This window comes from Cheilinus undulatus, linkage group 1 (genome assembly GCF_018320785.1).
Source record: "Cheilinus undulatus linkage group 1, ASM1832078v1, whole genome shotgun sequence".
In the NCBI taxonomy this organism is placed as follows: domain Eukaryota; kingdom Metazoa; phylum Chordata; class Actinopteri; order Labriformes; family Labridae; genus Cheilinus; species Cheilinus undulatus.
The window spans coordinates 23,204,520-23,225,147 of NC_054865.1; the positions used below are offsets into that span (position 1 = coordinate 23,204,520).

The window sequence follows — 20,628 nt, forward strand, 5'->3', positions numbered from 1 at the left end:
ATAACAGAAACTTTTCACCACAGTCTTCCTCATAAAGTTCCCAAAGCAAAAACCATTTCCTTTTTGAAATGTGGTAACACAGTGGCATTGTTGTTGAGTTTTTTTATTACCAGCAGAACATAAACTGCCTCAGTCTCCTTAACCTTTCCATGTGAAAATAACCACAGAGCAGGAGGAAGCTGCTCAATTTAGCCAGTGGTCTGATGCAGATTTTTAATGCTGGAGCTGCAAGATTATCCAAAATAATTCAAGGATCTGGTCTAATCTGGCCTCAAACCCTGCTATGTGTCTCCACCCAGGCTGTGACAGACAATGTTTCCAGCAGTGTTGGAGCAGAGCAGAGATTTCTCATTCAGATCTCATCCTCAGCCCCTCCCTCACTGCCTGCAACCCGCCAGAGCTGAACACACACGCTCTTATCTGATCTGCAAGTGGAAATGCAATCCAATTTGAATTTTGAAGTGAGGGGATTTCAACTTCAGGGTGACTTTACACGATAGCAGCGATGGCAGGATATCACAACATCAGCCACAAATAAACATAAGAGGAGGAGAAGGTGGAGAAGGAAGGTAAAGGAAGAGGAAGGAGACAGGCAGAGTAAGGAAAGAGAGTGAAGAAGAATTTTAAATAGTGTGAGCTGAAGTTGATGAAAAGTGTTGTTTCAAAACACAGCATGTGTTGAGTAAGACCTACTATACAACATTTAGTTCTGGCCACCAATGCTGATATGATGGTTTGCCTTGATTAATGTAGCTTAAACATCTGAATCACAAAACAGACATTTTATAAACTGCTCCAAGTTTGGGATGTTGTACTGGATGTCAGCCCTGCTCTGATTATTTACGGCTGAATCAGAGTAGTACTAATTTGCAATTATCATTCTCTTTTGTGTGATACTGATTAAAAATATTCAAAGCTGGATGAGGCTAGTTTAAAACTTGATTGGTGCCAAGAAATGCAACTGTGATTGGTAACCTTGCAAAGCAGATGGATACGCCCATTTCCTTGTTTTTCACTGGCGAATCTATCTTGCAAAGCTCCCATCTGAACCGTTTGGGCCCGGTTTAAAAAGTGACAGGACCAATCGGCCACGAGGGGCAGTACTTTCAGGCACAGCAGAGTCATGACGTAAACAAGCAGCAGCAAGAGGCCGGTACAATTATGGCGGAAGAGCTTAGCATGGATGCTGCTAAAATGCCAGTTTAACAGAACTTGACAACAATACTTCATTAAAAGAAGAACAAAGAACAGCAGTAAGTTGTTTTCTTTTCAAAAAGGACTGAAGTCGAGTACTTACATGTCTATAGTTGCCATGTTTAGCGTTATTCCTCAGTAGCTGCACACGCGCAGCTTGATAGCGGCTACGTCCTGTGTTTTGTTGCTCTTATTGGTCAGTAGAGATGTGACAGACAGATTGCCATCCAATCACACTTAGAGTTTTTTTTCAAAGCATTGAAACTTTCCCAGATGGATATGTGAAACAAACCCATCTGGCGTGCCAGGTTATGTGATTGGCTGGTTATGTTTAAACTAGCTCTGATTGGTTGTCTGAGACAGACCTGATCTTTTTTAAGCTGAAAATGAAGGAGTTTCCTGACCAACAAAAATCAGACACATTTGTTTAAAGGGACATTAAAATTTGTTATTTTACCCAAAGTTTAAGGTAAATGCTCAAGAAAGCATTTTGTATTAATTTCAAGGCTTTAAAAAAAAATTAAATTCATCTCAGGTTGTTGTACTTTGTAGGAATTGGACCCTGCATGTAGAGATGTGAATCTTTAAGTATACCACAATTCAATTTGATTGACATTCTTCTTATTAAAATTTGCGCAAAATAACTTTTTTTTTTTTTAACTATATTTGTTGCAGTTTTTATTCAGCTAATTACAACTATAACAAAGATTGGGGGTGGGGGCTATGTGAAAAAGTAATTTCCCCCTGACCCTAATAACTGGTTGTGCCACCCTTGGCAGCAATAACTGAAATCAAGTGTTTGTGATAACTGGTGATGAGTCTTTCACATCGCTGTGGAGGAATTTTGGCCCCCTCTTCTTTGCAGAATTGTTTATATATTGTTTATATATTGGAGGGTTTTCCAGCATAAACTGCACAGCTAAGGTCACACCACAGCATCTCAAGTGGATTTAAGTCCGGAACCTGACTGGGCCAATCCCAAACCCTAATGTTGTTTTTCTTGAGCCATTCAGAGGTGGACTTGCTGGTGTATTTTGGGTCATTGTCCTGCTGCATAACCTAAGAGTGCTTGAGCTTGAGGGCACAAACTGATTGCCGGACGTTGGCCTTACACATTAACCAACTTATTGACCACATTCAAGTGTTAAGATCCTACACACATAAGGTAAAGTGCTTAACAAATTTATTAGACCACCTGTCATATTTGTCTCAAAGACCATCCAGCATCAAGAAGTGCTTTAATCAGACTCTTTCATTTTCAATGAGCTCTCCACGTTTTACCAATTTGAACAGGAATGAGGGATTTCAAACTGAATTCACTCAAATTTGAGCCGGCTCACTGGGCTTCTCTGAGAAGTCAGAAATGAATCAAGCATAACATTCAAGCACTAAAACTAAATGTTATCTTCAGAAATGCAAGTAAATAACTATAATTTGACATATTAATCAAGAAATATTAATGTGCTTTACTATTTTTTCATTTTTTTTGTAAATCAGTACATTTGAAAATTCATGGATAACAATAATAATGATATTTTAGCATTAAAAATATAATTTGGGTTAAAGAGCTTCTACATATTGGTGCATTAACCATTGCAGAAACATAAAAAAATGATTTTGGTAATTACCAATGTTGTTAATTTAGGGCAGCTGTGGCGTAAACCTTACTTTGGTTAGGGTTAGGGTGGTCTAATAAATTTGTTAAGCACTGTATGTGATGTCTGTTTATGACACATTTATAATGATACATTTATAATTTTGTTTATTTCATAGTGTTGTGATGCAAGTATTTTTACATAAATGGCCTACATTATATGTTCATTTTGTCAGCCCTTGGATTTTGACTCTCAATAATCATGTAACTATCAGTTTTTATATTTTAAGCTTGTAAATCACTAAAGACCCAGTCTTTCCCATTGACTGCAGTTCCTTTGTTATGGAATGTTTTCCCCCAGACAGGAGAGGGGCTGGCATTGTTTGGAAAAAGTATCCAGATGGGTTGCCCTATCAATAGTTCTGTCAGTCTGCTAATCAGCGATTTTCTGCACATGTAGAGTAAAACACCTTTAGAGGGCTCACTATGCAGCCTCACTTTGTACTAAGGAAGGTCTATGGAGGACTGATGTCTGCATGAATATTTTTGTCTCCTCAGCCCAAGTATGATCCAGAAATAATATTCTCAGTCAAGTCTCCGATCTTCCCCCTTTTTTATCCTATTCTTCTTGCCGTATTCTTATCGATATCATTGGTTTATTTACCAAACTGCTATTTTTAGTTACTTCTATAAATGATATTGATATATGGCTGTCACAAAGCTGTAGCTAATTGTTTGCGTTAACACATACGTATGTCTCCATTCTGATGTTTTCTCCTCAGTTTGAGAAACTCTTAAGCCTCTTAAAAGTTGTACTCGGTTCTCCTAGGGAATTTTCCCCTTAGTCTCTTAGGGACTAAGATGATTTGTGAATAATTTCTATCTTTACCAGGATCTAGTCTTATTTTGAGGGTAATTTCTTTGAAAAAAATCATAATTCTAAGAATTTTCTCAGATTTTTTTTTCTTCTTTACTAGGAGCAACTCTCTGGACTGAGGAAGCTTTGTGAATAATGCCCCAGATCCATATTTTCTCCTGAATCATGAATGTTCTTGACACCAAATATTTTTCATTGTCTAGTTCTTGGAAAAACAACTTTACCAAAAATAATGAAACATACTTCTGTTGCAAAACAGCCGAACAAAACAATAAGCCTTTCCTTAAGACTCACAGAAACAGATCACAGAGCACTGTCTATTTCTTTATAGTCTTAATTCAGTCAGTGCTGTCTGATTTAAAGCAGTGTTTTCCAGGATACAGTAACTAAAGAGCAAACTGTTTACTTTATCCATGACTGAGTTTTCCAAATAAAGAAACGTTGGGCAGTTAAAAGGAAGCAGGATGAACAAATACTACGAGTGCTTTTATAAGACTGACTGAGAAAAGATATATTATACAACTCTTTGTCCACAGGGGCTGTTAAACTTAAGTTAAAGGAAGTTTTTCACAGACTCAGTCACTACTTTAAAAACTCTTCTATTGTTTTTTTTAATAATCACACTCTTCTGATACAATATCATTATTTTTTATCTTTTTTACCCTGACAAATAGTTTTTTGTTATACTAAATGTTAAACAGAGAAAGGAAGACAAACCTAATCTTTAAAAAGTACAAGGAGTAAATGTAAAATTAGAGCTCCAATAGCAAGTTTTTATCAGGTCATGAAACAAACTGAAATCAATACAGATCTCTCTTAATGTGAGCTACAAGAGTAGACCAGACCTTAAATAAAAAGATCAACATTTTTGTTTGGTTTTGTTTAATACCTTGAACTGCTGCCAGGGCGAACATATCAGATGAAGTGATTGACAGTACTCTGCTGAAATAGCCATTTATTATAATTTTATTTTACATTTTCCAGGTCAAAGATTCCTGTCAGGCAACACATTTGGCTATTCAAATAAAGCAGGATGAGACTTTTCCCTTAAAAAACATCATGGGCTCATGTAGACAAAATCAGCAAAGGTATGACTGCTTTGTCCACTGGGGGCACCAAAATGGATTCTCCCTCATTGATGAACTGTCATGTTAAAGCTCCTGCAAGGAACCTTTGGTTTGTGTTGATTTTTGTGCCTCCTGTGGACAAAGTGGTACATCTTAGCCCTTTGCTGATCTTGTCTTTTACACTTTAAGTTGTGTTTTAACATAATTCTCATCACTGAAAGACAAAGAGATCACTCACCAGGAATATTTGCGATGGTAAATGAAGAAAAATGGCTGTTTCGACATGTACAGTAGCGATCGTCAACAAGCCCTGGGGCCACATCAGGCCCACCACGGCCGGCTCCCAAAAGAAAATTCAGAATTCAAAAAATATGGAGAGGAACATTGCAGATTAAAGAGTCAAATGGAAAGGTTACATGTATGTATAAATACATACAGTACATGTATAAATGCTAAATTTAAAAAAAAAAGGTTATATATTTCTAAGGGCTCACAGGTTTGTAGATGTCCAAGTGTGAATTTTTTGTGGATGTCTGATGTTTGGTTGTGCCACAATCCACAAGCAAAACACAACTCAAAGTAAATTGCTCCCTATAGTTAGTACAACAGGTCTATTTTTGGTGCTGGCTGTTGCCATATATGGTCAATCCACACAGAATGATGCATGGACTCTCAATTGCAAATCATCAACATTACATCTCATCCTGCAACACAAGCAAAGGGTCATTGGGAGGTCATAGAGCTACAATGGCACTACTGGCAGGGAAAGGCTCGCAGAATTTGACTTAAAACCACACATCCTTTGTAGCAAACATTAACCTTTTAACTTCCTAATGTACTCATCTATGGTGGAAGCAATAAAATCATGGAATCATGTTGAAATTAACGAAAAATCAACCCCAAAAAGGCAAAATAATCCACTGGTGACAGACTATTCCTGCATGAACTTACATTCACCTCTGCCCTCTTGTCTCAAGCTGATCAGGGCTGTGCTGCACAGCGCTATAGACATGCTTCAGGAGTGCGAGGTTGCTCGCCTTTAGTAGCAGCCAATCCGCAGCACAGCCAGTGTATGTGGAAATTATGGTGACACCCTACAACAGCATTGCCAAATTTTAATAACGTCTTTAAAAAAATAGTTTGCTGATGGTCTTGTTTGCTTTTGAAATTAATGTAGAATATCAATACTAAACTCAGCTTCATCATCAGTTTTAATATAAGCTTTAGAGCTCTTTTATCATTTTAATCATTAAACTGAAATTTTTCATTAATGAAAGTATAAAGGTGACCGTTTGCTGCAGTGACATAGAAAAGTACTCCAGGACTCAGTGACTTGACATGCTGCGTGTCATCACAGGTCACTTCAGTGATACTCTTCAGCCTGGCGTGTAGCTGCTCTTTAAGGTGATTTAAGGATTGTGGGTGTTTTTTTGTTTGTTTGTTTGTTTTTTAAAGATATTAATCAAATACGACAAAGTGTGTGAGGACTGAGCATCAGTGTCATCTGAGCTGGCTGGCACAGGGTTCATGGTTCAGTTCAGATTAGGTGAACAGCTCTGACTGAGAGTCCTGCCTGCCAGCAGCCATCAGTTGGAAAGCTGACAGCATCAAGGGATTTCCAGAATCTGTTGCAGCAAACATAAACAAGCAGTCAGCATCTGTGGGCGGGGGCAGCTGAGTTGACGAGGGATCAGGGCTGAGTGAAAACCATCAGATCACCAGCTGGGTGTAGATGGATGTACCTGCTGAAAGAATGTATCTGGAAATGTGGACTGGACTAAATCGACACACTTAGACCATCACTGATGTGCCTTCAGCGAGTACAAAGAAACAGAGCTGAGTAAAAAATGTTTTCAACGCCTCATATAAAGACTTTGGAAGCTTCAGCACATTAATTACTCTGTGACACTAAACAGAGATATCAGCAAGGACATCCCACACTGTGACACACAGAGCAGGGTCTCAGAGGTGCTGTTTTACACTCACAGGCAGATCATTGAGAGCTTTAGCTAATTAGCATGCTGGACCCTTTCTCATGCTGTCACACATGCTCTCTCTCTCTCTCTATGTGTGTCTGTCTGTCTCTGCCTGTCATGCACACTCTCATCCATACTGAGCGATAGTGTAATCTCATGCTGCCATATGCTTAACACAAGTCATTAGCATAGCAGCTGCACCCCGCTAATTAGTTGCATTATTATTCGTGTGGGTCTGTGTCTCAGTAGTCAGTGATAAACTGTGAAATTAAACATGACAACTTTCTCTGTTTAGTGCAATGATCTCAATAATCTGGACAGACATAATGTTCATGTGTATTTAATATTCAAACTCATGTTTCAGGCTGCAGCCAATGGCTAAATTTAGTGGAATTGTTCTTTTCTGACACGGTGCAGTGAATAATAAATGTCCCTTTGTGTTTTCTAGCTTTTCTAAAATATTCTTGCCTTGTCCGCTTTCTTGTGCTCTGCATATTTTCTAATACATACAGCGGCATAAATCTCATGTCAGCTCTCCTCCGTGCCGTGTTGCTGCCTCGTCAAGCAGCGAGGTTTCCTTCCTGTCAGTCGTGAAGGATTCTTGCATCAGGCAGGCTGCTGAATACATTTCAAATTCTCACTGATGATTAATCCCATTCATTCCTGAGACACATTTCAGCCTTTTCTCAAGGTTTAAACTTTATCTTTTGAGGCAGCATTTATTTTAGGATAAACCTTGTGTGTATTTAAAACTCGTTTCACCAGAAGAGAATGGCACGGGGGACATGTTGCCTCTGAAATCTGGACCTACAAGTCAGTTTTTTCAACAGAATGATACTTTACTACGGTGGTAGGGATGGCAGCGAGGGCACCTCATTTCATGGGATTGTTTCTTGTATGTTTGTGCTCATTAGGCAGTAATAACCCGCAGTAAAGATGCTCAGATAACATCACTCACCTCTTGAATGCTTCCCTTGATATTCCATAATCATGGACAGCTTACGATTGATGATGTAGCATATCCATCATCCTTCAGTGCAGACACACTTTATAGACAAAAGTATTTGGCCATACCTGTTAAATATTGAATACAGGTGTTTCAGTCAGACCCATTGCCACAGGTGTTTAAAATAAAGCACCTAACCTTGCAGACTCCATTTGTAATACAAAATGTGTTCTGAAGAGCTCAGTGACTTCAAGCATGGTACTGTGATGGATGCCTCCTTTGGCATAAAGCGGTTTATGAATTTCCCTGCTTCATATTCCACTGTCAACTGTTAGTAATATTATCAGAAAGTGGATGCATTTAGGAACAACAGCAACTCAACCATGAAGCACAAGACCGTGGAAAATCACAGAGTGGGGTAATTGACTGCTAAGATACATGGTGTGTAAGTTACCAACGCTAAACTGATTCCATAGCTGAAGAGATCTGAACTTCCACTGGCATTAATGTAAGCACAAAATTGTACAGCAGGAGCTTCATGGAGTGGGTTTCCACTGCTGAACAGCTGCAGGGAAATCTAACATCACCAAATCCAATGCCAATCATCGGATGAAGTGGTGTAAAGCACAGTGACGTTGGACTGTGGAGCAGGGGAAACATGTTCTGTGAATTGCAAATCACGCCTCTCTGTTTGGCAGTCAGACGGGCAAGTTTGAGTTTGGTGGATTCCAAGAGAACGCTGGCTGACTGCATTGTACCAACTTTGAGAGAAATAATGGTATGAGGCTGTTTTCAGGGTTTTGGCTAGGCCCCTTATCTCATGCTCTAGCATACTGAGACATTTTGCACAATGCTATGCTTCCAACTTTGTGGCAACAGTTTGGGGAAGGCTCTTCTCTGTCTCAGCATGACTGTGCCCCAGTACACAAAGCAAGGACTATAAAGACATGGTTTGATGAGTTCAGTGTGGAGGAACTTGACCAGCCTTCACAGAGCACGGACCTCAACCAATAGAGCACGTTTGAAGATGAACTGGAGCAGAGATTGCAAGCCAGGACTTCTCGTCCAACATCAGTATCTGAACTTAAAAATACTGTATAAAATGAGTGGGCACACTACAAAAACACTCTAAAATCCTGTGGAAAACCTTTCAAGAAGAGTGGAGGCTGTTATAGCTGCAAAAGGGAGCCAACTCCATATCAAAGTACATGTATTTGAATACAATGTCATTACAGGCCCTGTTGGTATACTGGTCACGCAGCTGAATACTTTTGTGCATATAGTTTATCTTGAGTAAGAAACTCCAGAAAAATATGGATTATTAAAAATAGATTCTTTATCTGTAAAAAGAAAGAAAGAAAACATGTTCAACAAATATACTAGGGGGGCTGCAAATACACCTGGGTGGCCTGCACAATAGGGTCTATGTGTGGAAAACACTTCAAGCTCATTGTCTTTTACCATCTTTGAGAGTCAGAAACATATTTTACTGTGTGCAGAAACTTCTTTAGCCAGACATGCCAGATAGGATGTCTTGCTTATCAATGGCAAGGGATATATTTTACATCCCTCTGGGCAAAAGACTGTAGCCTGTGATTGGGAAGCACAAAACCTTTAAGAAAAATTCTCAGAAGATGATTGGAGATACTTTCTTTCTGTCACATTTATTAAGGACAAGTCAGAATGACAGAACATACGGCCCAGTAGACGAACGCAGCCCAGGAAGTAAACTACATAATGTAAAGCTGTAATCACTGATAACTATCAGTGGAGCCAAATGTAAGATCATACCGTTGCCAAGAATGGCAATTTGCTTTCCAGCCAGCACTACCATACAAACTATTCCTCAAACCATAGGGATTAATAGGAGATAAGTTCTGACGTATAAGACACAATAATTATGACAGTAAAATAGATAAATCATATGTCATATATTTCTCAGAGACCATCCATCATCATGAAGTGCTTTAATGTGGACTCTTTCATTTTCAGTGACCTCTCCACGTTTTACCATTTTGAACAGGAATGAGGAATTTCAAACTGAATTCACCCAAATTTGAGCTGGCTAACTGGGCTTCTCTGAGAAGTCAGAAATGAATCAAGCATAACATTCAAGCACTAAAACTAAATGTTATCTTCAGAAATGCAAGTAAATAACTATAATTTGACATATTAATCAAGAAATATTAATGTGCTTTAGTATTTTTTCAGTTTTTTTGTAAATCAGTACATTTGAAAATTCATGGATAACAATTATAATGATATTTTAGCATTAAAAATATAATTTGGGTTAAAGAGCTTCTACATATTGGTGCATTAACCATTGCAGAAACATAAAAAATGATTTTGGTAATTACCAATGCTGTTAATTTAGAGCAGCTGTGGCATAAACCTTACTTTGGTTAGAGTTAGGGTGGTCTAATAAATTTGTTAAGCACTGTACATATTCACGTCCAAAAGGAAGTAGCAAGAACTCCTTAAAGAGTGAATTGTCATGTTCATCCTGGATCGAATGGACTTTTTTAGGAGCTCTGAGTGTGAATATATCAGTACGGCTGCTAACAGTGGTGCCTGCAATTTTGTAGCACGATTTGACTAAGCCCAACAGCCGGTTCCTGTTTTTCCAATTAAATGAATCATAAAAGCAAATAAAAGAGAGTGTAAGAACGGATTCAATAAAACTTATTCATAGAAACACTGTTCACATTAAAATTACAAAGATTACAGTAAAACAGGGGGCCAAAGCTGGTCAGGGGTAACATTTTTTCCACCAAGGAAAGCTTCCAGTGTGGTTCTTCAACTCGTAAAGTTTGCTAATTAACTTCAATTTTGTTGATTCCAGCGCAGATTTCTACAATGGATTAATATTGTTAACAAACAGGACTGTGTCAAAGTTTTGGAGCACTTTTCAGCATTTATCTGAGCAGCTGAAGAAGAAAACTGTTCTGAAGCAGCTTAAGTGAGGGATATGAGAGCATGTTACTCCCAGCGCAGGCGGTGATGAGTGCATGCGTCTAACAGGCAGCATCTTTTTTCCTCAAGCTGACAGTTGAAGGTACATTCTGGTTTAATGTGATGCATAATACCTCTAGGTAATGTTCCCCTTGACTTGAAAGAACTGGTGTATGTTTTAACAACAGTTAAATCTTAAAATGACGTTACTTCACAGAGCCTGTGAGACTCAAAAGCAGTATCGATAGGCTAAAATGTTATTGGTTTCGGGTATTTCAAACACACAGAACCGGGTCCTTATGGACCCGGGTTTCGATCCCCATCCCTATTCATGGATGACCTGATGATCACAACTGACTCTGTGCCTGGTGCAAGGTGGATCCTGTAGGGGCTGGAGAGGCTTACGCGGTGGACCAGGATGTCCTCCAAGCCAGCAAAATCAAGATCAGTAGTGCTGAAGAAGGGGAGAGTTGAGGAGAGATTCCGATTCGCAATAGAGGGCATCCAAATTCCCACTATTGCAGAAAACCCTGTCAGAAGCCTCAGGAAGAAATTCGACGTGACACTCAGAGACCAGGCAGCAATAAAGAACATCTGTGAGGAGTGCGAGTCAATGGTTGCAAGAGGTAGACAGGACTGGCCTCCCAGGGCGTTTTAAAGCATGGATCTACCAACATGGTATTCTACCAAGAACTCTCTGGCCATTTCTTCTGTATGAGTTCCCTATTTGCACAGTCATTGATCTTGAGAGGGTAGTCAGCCAGTTTTTGCAAGATGGCTGGGATTACCGAGGAACATCAGCAGCATAGCTCTGTACGGCAACAGGATGAGCAGAGCAGTTGGAATGAGACAGCAAGGTGCCTGGACAAAATCAGAACAGGCAATGGAGCAGAAGATCACGTGGAATGATCTCTGGAAGATAGATCCACACAGCATCAGGTTCCTCATCCGGGCTGTTTATGATGTCCTTTCAAGTCCATCAAACTTGCACTGCTGGGGCCTTTGAGAACGACCAGCCTGCTCCTTTTTTGAGAAGACTGGTACGCTGGAATACATCCTGAGCTGCTGCCCGAAAGCTCTTGTCGACGGCCGTTATCGGTGGCGGCATGATCTAAGTCCTCAGGACAATTGCTGAAACCATCTGCAGCACTGTCAACACCTGCTGGAAGACAAAGGCAACCAGCAGCACCATCCGCTTTGTTATAGAAGGAGACAAACCATCAACACAACACCAAAAGGCGTCTGGGCTGCTCTTGTCTGCACAGGACTGGAGGCTGGAAGCAGACCTTGGAAAGCAGCTGCATTCCCCCTCCAACACTGCCGAGACCACACTACAGCCAGACATTGTTTTATGGTCAGCCTCATCAAAAAATGTCCTCATCCTTGAGCTTACCATGCGGTAGGAAGAATGGATGGAGGAGGTACATGAGCAGAAGAGAGCAAACTATGAGGAACTGAGAAACAACTGTCAGAGAAGAGGCTGGAAAGTCAAGTGTTGGGCCATGGAGGTTGGATGTCGAGGCTTTGCAGGGCGCTGCAGTGCATATACGGCTCTTGGCATTACGGGAGAGAGGAGGAGAGCCATTTCCACCACCACAGACGCAGCCAAGAAAGCGTCAAGCGTCATGGAGGGCAGACCCGTGGGTTGCTGCTAGGGCACAGGCCGGGGTCTGATCAGCCTTGGTCGGGTCGCCTGGGTGAGGGTGTGTGATGATTGAAAGACCCGAAACACCTGATGACCCCAGGTAACATCACTGATGATGTGCCCTAGTGTTGCATCTTGAAGATGTATCTGAAAAACATTAAAATACATTTCATCAAATCTTTGAAACAGTGTGTTTTATTAAAACTTTTTTGTGGCACTGAAAAAGTGGGTTGGCAGTCTTTTTTCTATCAAAAACGATATCTAACCCAATAAATTTTGTGAATCCTTCCAACTTGGAGGCTTTTTTGTTCTTGGCTTTGTGAATGATATTTATTTGTGTCTGTCTAGGTAAAGTACGCTGGCAGGATTTTGACCAGGATCTGTATGTGGGAGCCACAGTGGTCCGACCAGGCCAGGATCCATACGCCAGGAACAAGTTCAACCAGGTGGAGAGCGACAAACTGCGTATGGACAGAGCTGTGCCTGACACAAGACACGACCAGTATGTATAGTATACACAAATGTTTGTTATTCAAACTCAGTATTGTTGCACGTGTAATTACTCATGTTCAATGTGCACTGACTTTCTGAACTGTCTGTCTGTTTGACTAATTGCTACAAGCTGGATAAGATCTCTTGGAAACTCCCTCTATTGTGGTGTATCAGATGAAAGCAGGAAGAGGCGGCAGAGCAAACGCACACTGTTCTCGGTCTGCTCCTTTCACAACACAAACTCCTGCTAATGGCTGCTGATTGTTCTGCCTGATTGTTTAATGAGGAGATAAAAAATAAATCAGGCACATGATAACATGTAAAAGAATAATAGGATTAAGTGAGCTTGATACTTATGAATTCCTCTGCAGGATGTAGAAAAATAAACCTAGTAAGAAACTGAACAAATGTTTGAGAATGAATGCCTACAAATAAACACTCTGAATTCAGTGGATTATTTAGATTTTAATCTCACCTGTTGAGCAAATATCTCAACATAAATCAGCAAGAAGGAAAGGAAATCTCAAACACATCCACATATTTAGTATCCACATTCAGTTTTATTGGAGTCTTTTTTTGTCTCTGCAGACAGATCTAAAGGAAGGGACATAATGTGAGCGCATCATCTTGAGGATCATTTTTAGGTTGCTGAACGTCCTATGAGTTATTAACCTTGCAAAGTAGATGGTACACCCGTTTCCGTGTTTCTCACTGGCGATCCATCTTGCAAAGCTCTCATCCGATCCGTTCGGGCTGTTTGGTTAGAAAGTGACGGGACCAATCAGCGTCGAGAGGCAGTACTTTCGGGTGTGGCAGAGTCACCACATGAGCAAGCAGCAGAAAGAGGCCAGTGCCGTTATGGTAGAAGACATTAGGGTGGATGCTGCAGCTCAGTAGCGGCTAAGTCACTTGTTTTGTTGATCTAATTGGCCCATAAAGATGTGACAGAACGTTCATCCAATCACCCTCAGAGGTTGTTTTTTTTTTTTTAAGGCTCTGCCCTTCCTCAAATGTGTCTATGAGTGGTTTTCCAGATGGATGTGTGAAACAAATCCATCTGGCGTGCCAGGTTAATGAGTTATTGCTTTTTGTGTAACATTTCAACACCTCAATTCAAAACTTTTTCCTTATTGACCCAAAAAATCAGGAAAACATCTAAAGAGCAGACTGAATCTACAGGTACATCTCAGGTACAAAAGATGCTGCAAGAATCCAAGGTAGAGCAATGGAGTCCAACACTGTAATTGGACAGATGTTTTTCTTTATATCAATGCTGCTTGTAATTTGGACGTTTTCCATCAGACTGAAAACCAAAAAAACAAAAAAAAAATGTTTGTAAAGATTGTAGTGAATATGTGATATTAACACCATCAAACCATCCCACTTTACTAAGAGGCTGGCAGGAAAAAATGTCAGGGGGAGAACTTGGTCAGTTGTGTTCATCCATGCTGCTCCACCTTAAATATTCAGAAGTTTTATTTATGTGTGGAAACTGTACAGTAAAAGTAAGGAGTATTGATTTAAAATGTTTTTGGACATATCATTTAATAAAACTCAATTAACTAACTTCTTTCTGTTGTAGTTAATAGAGTGGTGAATGAAATGACATTGATGTTCCTACATTGGAGTGCCTTTAATAAATTGTTAATGTGGTGCTGAGCTTGCTTTTATAATGCTTGACGAACACAAAGGCCTCATGCAGGAACAATCAGTACATGGCGACTTAGACCTGAAGAATCAGCTTCACAGACTCTGCCTCCTTCAAATGGAACAAACCCACTTTCATTTTGAATTAAAGCACACAATAAAATTACTAAGTAATGCAAGCAGTAAGATTTTATTTTTAGAAGCCTAACAGAGAAGTATGGCATATATTTCAAGACAAACTCTCCTGTGAATCAACCTTACCTTAGACTAGAGTATAACAAAGTTTTAAGGCAAATGTGATTAAGCTCATGATGAAATGTTACTTACGCCCTTTTCCAACATTAGCTGACGGCAAGAACTCATCAGGCTAAAATAAGCTAGTTTTTCCTGTTGAAAGAATTTGATGAATCTGCCCTGGAGCATTCCTCAGAGCAAACTGCTTGGAAGAAAGTGTGAAAGGTTTATGATAAGTATCTGAAAACATTGTGGCATGAGGCTCCACGGTTTGCAGGTTTAGTTTAGTAACTTGAGAAACAAAGACGGAAAAACACTGTCATCTTGTGAAAGTGCATCACAGTACGTCAGCAAACTGTTTAATTCCTACATTATCTATGAGACACATGGACTATTTTTAATGTGGTGGCCTCTCTAAGGTATTGACACAACTTTGCAGTTTGAGCCATTAGTTTCCTCAAAGAGCAGAGATGTGTCTCCTATTGATCTACTGGAGATGTGTCATTTTAAACAGCAGGAAACAAGGCTGATGGTAAAGGCTGTCCAGCATAAAAAAGGTTGTTTGGGTTTTTTCATGTAGAGCTATCTCATCTGGGCTTTTGATGTAACTGAAAAATCATATAATGACAAAGAGAAGAAGAAATGTCAATTCAGGATTGATGTGGCTGCATACTGACAGACATGCTGGCACAAAAAGATCGCATAAACCATGCACGAAGACAGCTCAATGTTCTGTACATTTAATTCATGCTGTGCCTATGTAACACTACCTGCTGCTCTTCAACACTGGGTTCACAATTTATGTGAAGAGTAAATGTGCCTACTTTGATCATAATTTCTACACACTACTAACATGTCAGGTAAGCTGAGATAGCTCAAACATCAACATAAGTTCCATCTTAAATCTTAGATCTAGCTCTTAGTGGGAGTAAAATCCTCTGGTTGTCATGGTGTATCATTTAAAAGACAGAACAACATGCAGGAGTGAGGAGGCGGCCTCAGCGCTGCATTTTCAGACAGATTACATCCCTCAGAAACGTCTGATGATGCTTTACTTCTGCTTTGATTGTTCTTGATAGAGATAACTGTAGGGATGATTTCATCTGTCTGATAACAGACAACTCATAAATACCACTTTATTACTGTTGACTAGTTCACCTGTTGTCTCTGATTTTTTTCTATTTGATATAGATTAAGGGTGTTGACTGTAGTTGTCAGCCAATCATAATGCTTTGTTACAAACCTTATTCTCATAGCTGGTCTGTACAGGGACAGCACGTTTCAGACGTCACGACTTTCAGACTGCCTGTCTGAGCACCGCGACTCACGCCCTGTGTGCATATCTCATATGCATATATCTCACTGGCAGTACCCAGGCTGTTTAATTACAGGGTGTAACACAAGGGGCACCTCAGGGTTCGGTTTTGGGACCACTCTTATTTACTATTTATATCTGTTATCATGGTGAGAATATACCAAATCCTTCTTTTTATTTTTATGCCGATGATATGGTTATTTACTGCACCTATGCGTGCACACACTCTAGCAACCCTTCAGCATGCTTTTGATTTAGTCCAAGATCAGCTTTGTTAGCTGCAGCGTGTTCTAAATGTAGATAAAATTGAACTGATGCTCTTTAATTCTTCAACAGCAGCAAAAGGAACACAGTCTGAGAAAACTGATCACACTAAAGAAATTGAGTTGGTATTTTCTTTGAATATTTGTTTTTTTATTTGATGAAAACTCATCTTTCAAATAACATATTCATTATGTTGCAAAAAAACTGAGGGTTTTTACTTCAGAACAAGTCCTGTTTCTCCTTCTATTTCAAAAAAAGACTGGTTGATTTTACTTTTATACCTGTTCTTGATTATGGTGATGTTTTGTACATGAACGCCTCTACTCAGTCTTCATGGACAGTGTGTATCATGGAGCTCTGACATTCATCACTAACTGTGGCTTTCTTACTCACTGTTATACTTTGTATTCTAAAATGTCAGCTGGACTTCTTTGAATACACGTTGTCTTAGACATTGGGACATTTTCTTCTAAAAACCATTCTAGGCAAACTTCCAAACTACCTTTCCTCTCTTTTAATCAAGGAGGGTGGATTGCACAACCTGTGTTGATTGACTTTGTGCAGTTTGATGTTCCCGGAGTCCAAACTGATATGGAGAAGAAGGCTTTAAGGCTTTCTGCCCCTTTTGTTTGGAACAATCTGCATCAGAATTTAAACAGCAGAAATTGGTGACTGAGGGTTTTTAAATCTTTAATGAAAGCTCTTGAATCCAAACTCTCAGAATGCTATTGTGTTTTGATTTATTATTGTTGTTAACATTTATTGTGTACTGTATGAATTTCGAGTGTATTGGTAGTTGAAACTGTGTATTGCTGCTGTCCTTGGCCAGGTCTCCCTTGAAATAGGTATCTCTGATCTCAGTGGGATAAACCTGGCTAAATAAAGGTTAAATAAACACATGGAGAATCTAGAGAATAGAAATATTTCCTATTTTTTTCATGAATCATAATGATAGAGGCTCTGTCTGCTTTGAGGTTGCCAAAATCTGATTCACTCATACTCACTAAAATCATGATGAAACAATTATGAATAGTCCGTGCAAAGGTTTCTTGAGTCACCTAGTTCCTCTACAACACAAGTAAGGGGGCTCATAGGAAAAAAAGTTGAGAACCACTAGTTTCATTTCCATTACCTTCAGAAATGTGCAAAATCTAAAAAGCGCATTAAAAATCTGGTAATGTAAACCCAGCTACTAATCTATTACAAAGGGCTTAATGTGTTTTTTATCGTTATAAGGGTGTTGGTTGATAAATCATTAAGTCAAAAAAATTGCCTGAACTAAGCCCACAAATTCAACTTATGCCCTACCACTGAATTCCTGATTTTCAAAGTAAAAGTCCAGTTTAGCATTTTCTTGGAGAAAATCTCCTCTTTTGTACAGAATGCTTTTATTCTGAATTTTTCCTGGCTCAGTCTGGCTATACAGTAAAAGGAGATGCCGCCAACACTCAGCAAACCTGGTATGAATGCACTTAAACATTTTGTTCTTGAGCTGAAAACGTTTGGGAACCTCTGTCAGACAGAACTTTCACAGAGCAGTTGAAACAGACCACGGGGCGTTTATTCTTTTTGGAGAAAAACATCTCTGTTGGTAACAGAAGCTTTAAAATAAAGGGAAAGTTTTGTAGCATACCATGAAACACACCTGCGTATGCATGTAGATCCAAACACACATCTAGTCACATAATGTGCATCAGGAATAACAATACTTTAAATGACGTGACAGGAAAAAATGCAGTCTCACAGTGGTCAGTGTCCTTCTTCTCCTCCTCATCCTCAGCTCTGCTCCTCATCTCATGTCATGTGTGCTCAGGATTTTTTCTCTGTTGGACACACTCACACATGAACATAGCCTCCTGGGTTTTTTTGCCCTGTGGTCTGCAAAACCCCTCTGTCAATCCCAGCTTCAGCAGAGCATTACTGGAGCGTGTGTGTACTGAATTGTGATTTATTTTGTTGTGTTGAAGGAGCAGGTCCAGCTCACAGCTTTGCACACACATACAGCTGTGAGTTTATGTGTGGAAGAGTTTTTCTTACACATTTTCATTTTCTGCTCCTGTTATTTTTTCTCCTTATTAATGCTATTTTGTGTTTGTGTGTAGTTGTAGACATAAACAGTGGAAGACTGAGCTACCGGCCTCCAGCGTCGTTATCACCTTTCACAATGAGGCTCGCTCGGCTCTGCTGAGGACTGTGGTCAGGTAGGTAAAAAAATCTGTGAGCTGTCCATCTGCAAACTTTCTGGTTTGATTTGTTGACTGTGTGTTTAAAGCTTACGTCAACTTCTCTCTTTTAAGTGTCCTGAAGAAAAGTCCTTCTCACCTGGTCAAAGAGATCATTCTAGTGGATGACTACAGCGATAACCGTGAGTAAAGAATAAAACCATCAGTGTGTAAAAACTATTAAATGGTGTTTGATGTGTCTAACTTTGTCATTGTCTGTGTTTCAGCTGAGGATGGAGCGCTGCTGGGAAAGATTGAAAAAGTACGCGTGTTGAGAAACGACCGCAGAGAAGGTAGCTAGACGAGGTCAAGGAGAACAATTTACATACATTTACATCCTTAAAAATAGTCCTGCTGTTTTCAGCAAAAGTATTTGTTTTGTTGTTTCATATAGGACTGATGCGCTCAAGGGTTCGAGGTGCAGATGCCGCTACAGCACCGGTTCTTACCTTTCTGGATTCTCACTGTGAATGTAATGACCACTGGCTGGAGCCTCTACTGGAGAGAGTGGCAGAGGTAGACACAGAGACACATGAATCACAGAATTAAAATATGCACATTGTGATGAACGAGAGTACAAATAAAAAATAAACCAGTTCAATCAGAACAACAGGGACATTAAAATAAGTTTTTTCGTGCTATGATGTTAGGTAGCTCAGCTGGTGATATTGTCTGTTTTCTCATTTCTGTGACATTTAATTGTGCCGTAAATAACCGTCATAAGTTAGAGAAGTGAGCACTGTGCAGCAGATTCTGTGTGAGTCTCTCCCTGCTGCATGTATGTGGTGACAAAGCTCCTGCACCACGTGGCGATGCCTGTTTATTATAGAAATAATAAACTGACCAATTACGGCACAGACGTGCTGATTGTTTATTTTACAGCTTCAGTGTGTGCACTGCTGCTTGATAGTCTTGATAGTCAGAAGCTCTTCCAGTCATTCATTTACCTATCAGATTTACAAATAGATCAGATCATGTCAGCTAAATTTATTTTTGAATGGTTGATGACTTTTGAGGAACACAGCTGTGAATTCACTTAAAGTTGATGAAGAAAGAAGTCGCTCCATCCACCTGCTCTGTCCCCTCTCCTCCATCTGTGAGACAGCAGTGGGATATTGAAATGTGAATGACATAAAGACCCAATAAGATTGTTTAGTCCTGGTCCCATGTGCACCAGCTACAGTTCCTGAGGCCAGGTTTCAGTCTGATTTTGTACATTTGCCACTTGTCATCCACTCTCTTGTCCCTACATTTCCTCTCTCTATAAGGAAATATTTTTTTTCCATATCCTTCTTTTCTTTTATCCATCTGCATTCCCAGGACATTAAAGTGGACCCCAGCTAGTAAAAAGTTTTAGCCATACAGACTATATAACTGTAAATAAAATACAAACTGAACAGTCTGACTTTTTTCTGCGACATTAAACTCTAAGGGCTTCTGAAAGTTGTGGTAAACACTGCAGTATGATTGTACGGCTTTATTGTTACTGTGTTTTTAAAAGATTTAAACGCATCAACAAGAAGGCTCTGGAGTACTAGAAACACAACAGGAACATTATTTAAGGGACAAACAGTATCAAAATGCTCTACACTGTCTCACAGAAATTAGGTATGCTATTCAGATTCAAATCAATGAATGAAAGAAATCTTTCACTGCACCAAGGGGATTTTTTTTCTAGCACCTAGAGCATAAAAACATAAATAACAAAGACATCAACAACCATACAGGACATAATAAAAGTGAATCAGATCAGATTCAGTTCAAATGAACCATGTAAGCACAATTTGCTAAAACGATTTTTTCTTCTTTTATCTTTCACACAGAGGTCAGATATCAGCCACAATCCACATTGTCTTTTATAAACATTGAAAAAGATAATGCAGCGCCAGTCATACAGGAATGCTTTAAGACCATATATGTTCAACATGTACTCAGTGTTTTTTATGATGTTTTAGTTTAAAAAGAAAGTATTCGACTGGATCATATTTTGCCAAAAAGGAGTACTTGACTTGATTTATTTGTGCAGTCATCTTTAAGTATCCACTCTTCCCACTTGTATGTATTAATACATTTCCATCAAAGAGTCCAGGTTATTTGCTTTAAAGAGACTGAGCATTCAAAGTTATGTCCGCCCACTTCTCTTTCCTCAACAAGTCGTGAAAGAAAAGTCCTCAAACATTAACTGAACTCTATCACAGATTAA

General features: G+C 39.5%; 1 protein-coding gene across 2 annotated transcripts in view; it reads left to right on the top strand.

Annotated features, from left to right (window-relative positions):
• The window catches only part of galnt2 (UDP-N-acetyl-alpha-D-galactosamine:polypeptide N-acetylgalactosaminyltransferase 2), a 116,599-nt gene that overhangs the window by 70,600 nt on the left and 25,371 nt on the right, over positions 1–20,628 (top strand). For both annotated transcript variants that reach the window (XM_041785910.1, XM_041785918.1), the window contains exons 3-7: positions 12,600–12,753; positions 18,306–18,404; positions 18,501–18,568; positions 18,653–18,718; positions 18,820–18,941. In XM_041785910.1, the coding sequence (XP_041641844.1) occupies positions 12,600–12,753; positions 18,306–18,404; positions 18,501–18,568; positions 18,653–18,718; positions 18,820–18,941 (509 nt within the window). The remainder of the gene's footprint in view (positions 1–12,599; positions 12,754–18,305; positions 18,405–18,500; positions 18,569–18,652; positions 18,719–18,819; positions 18,942–20,628) is intronic.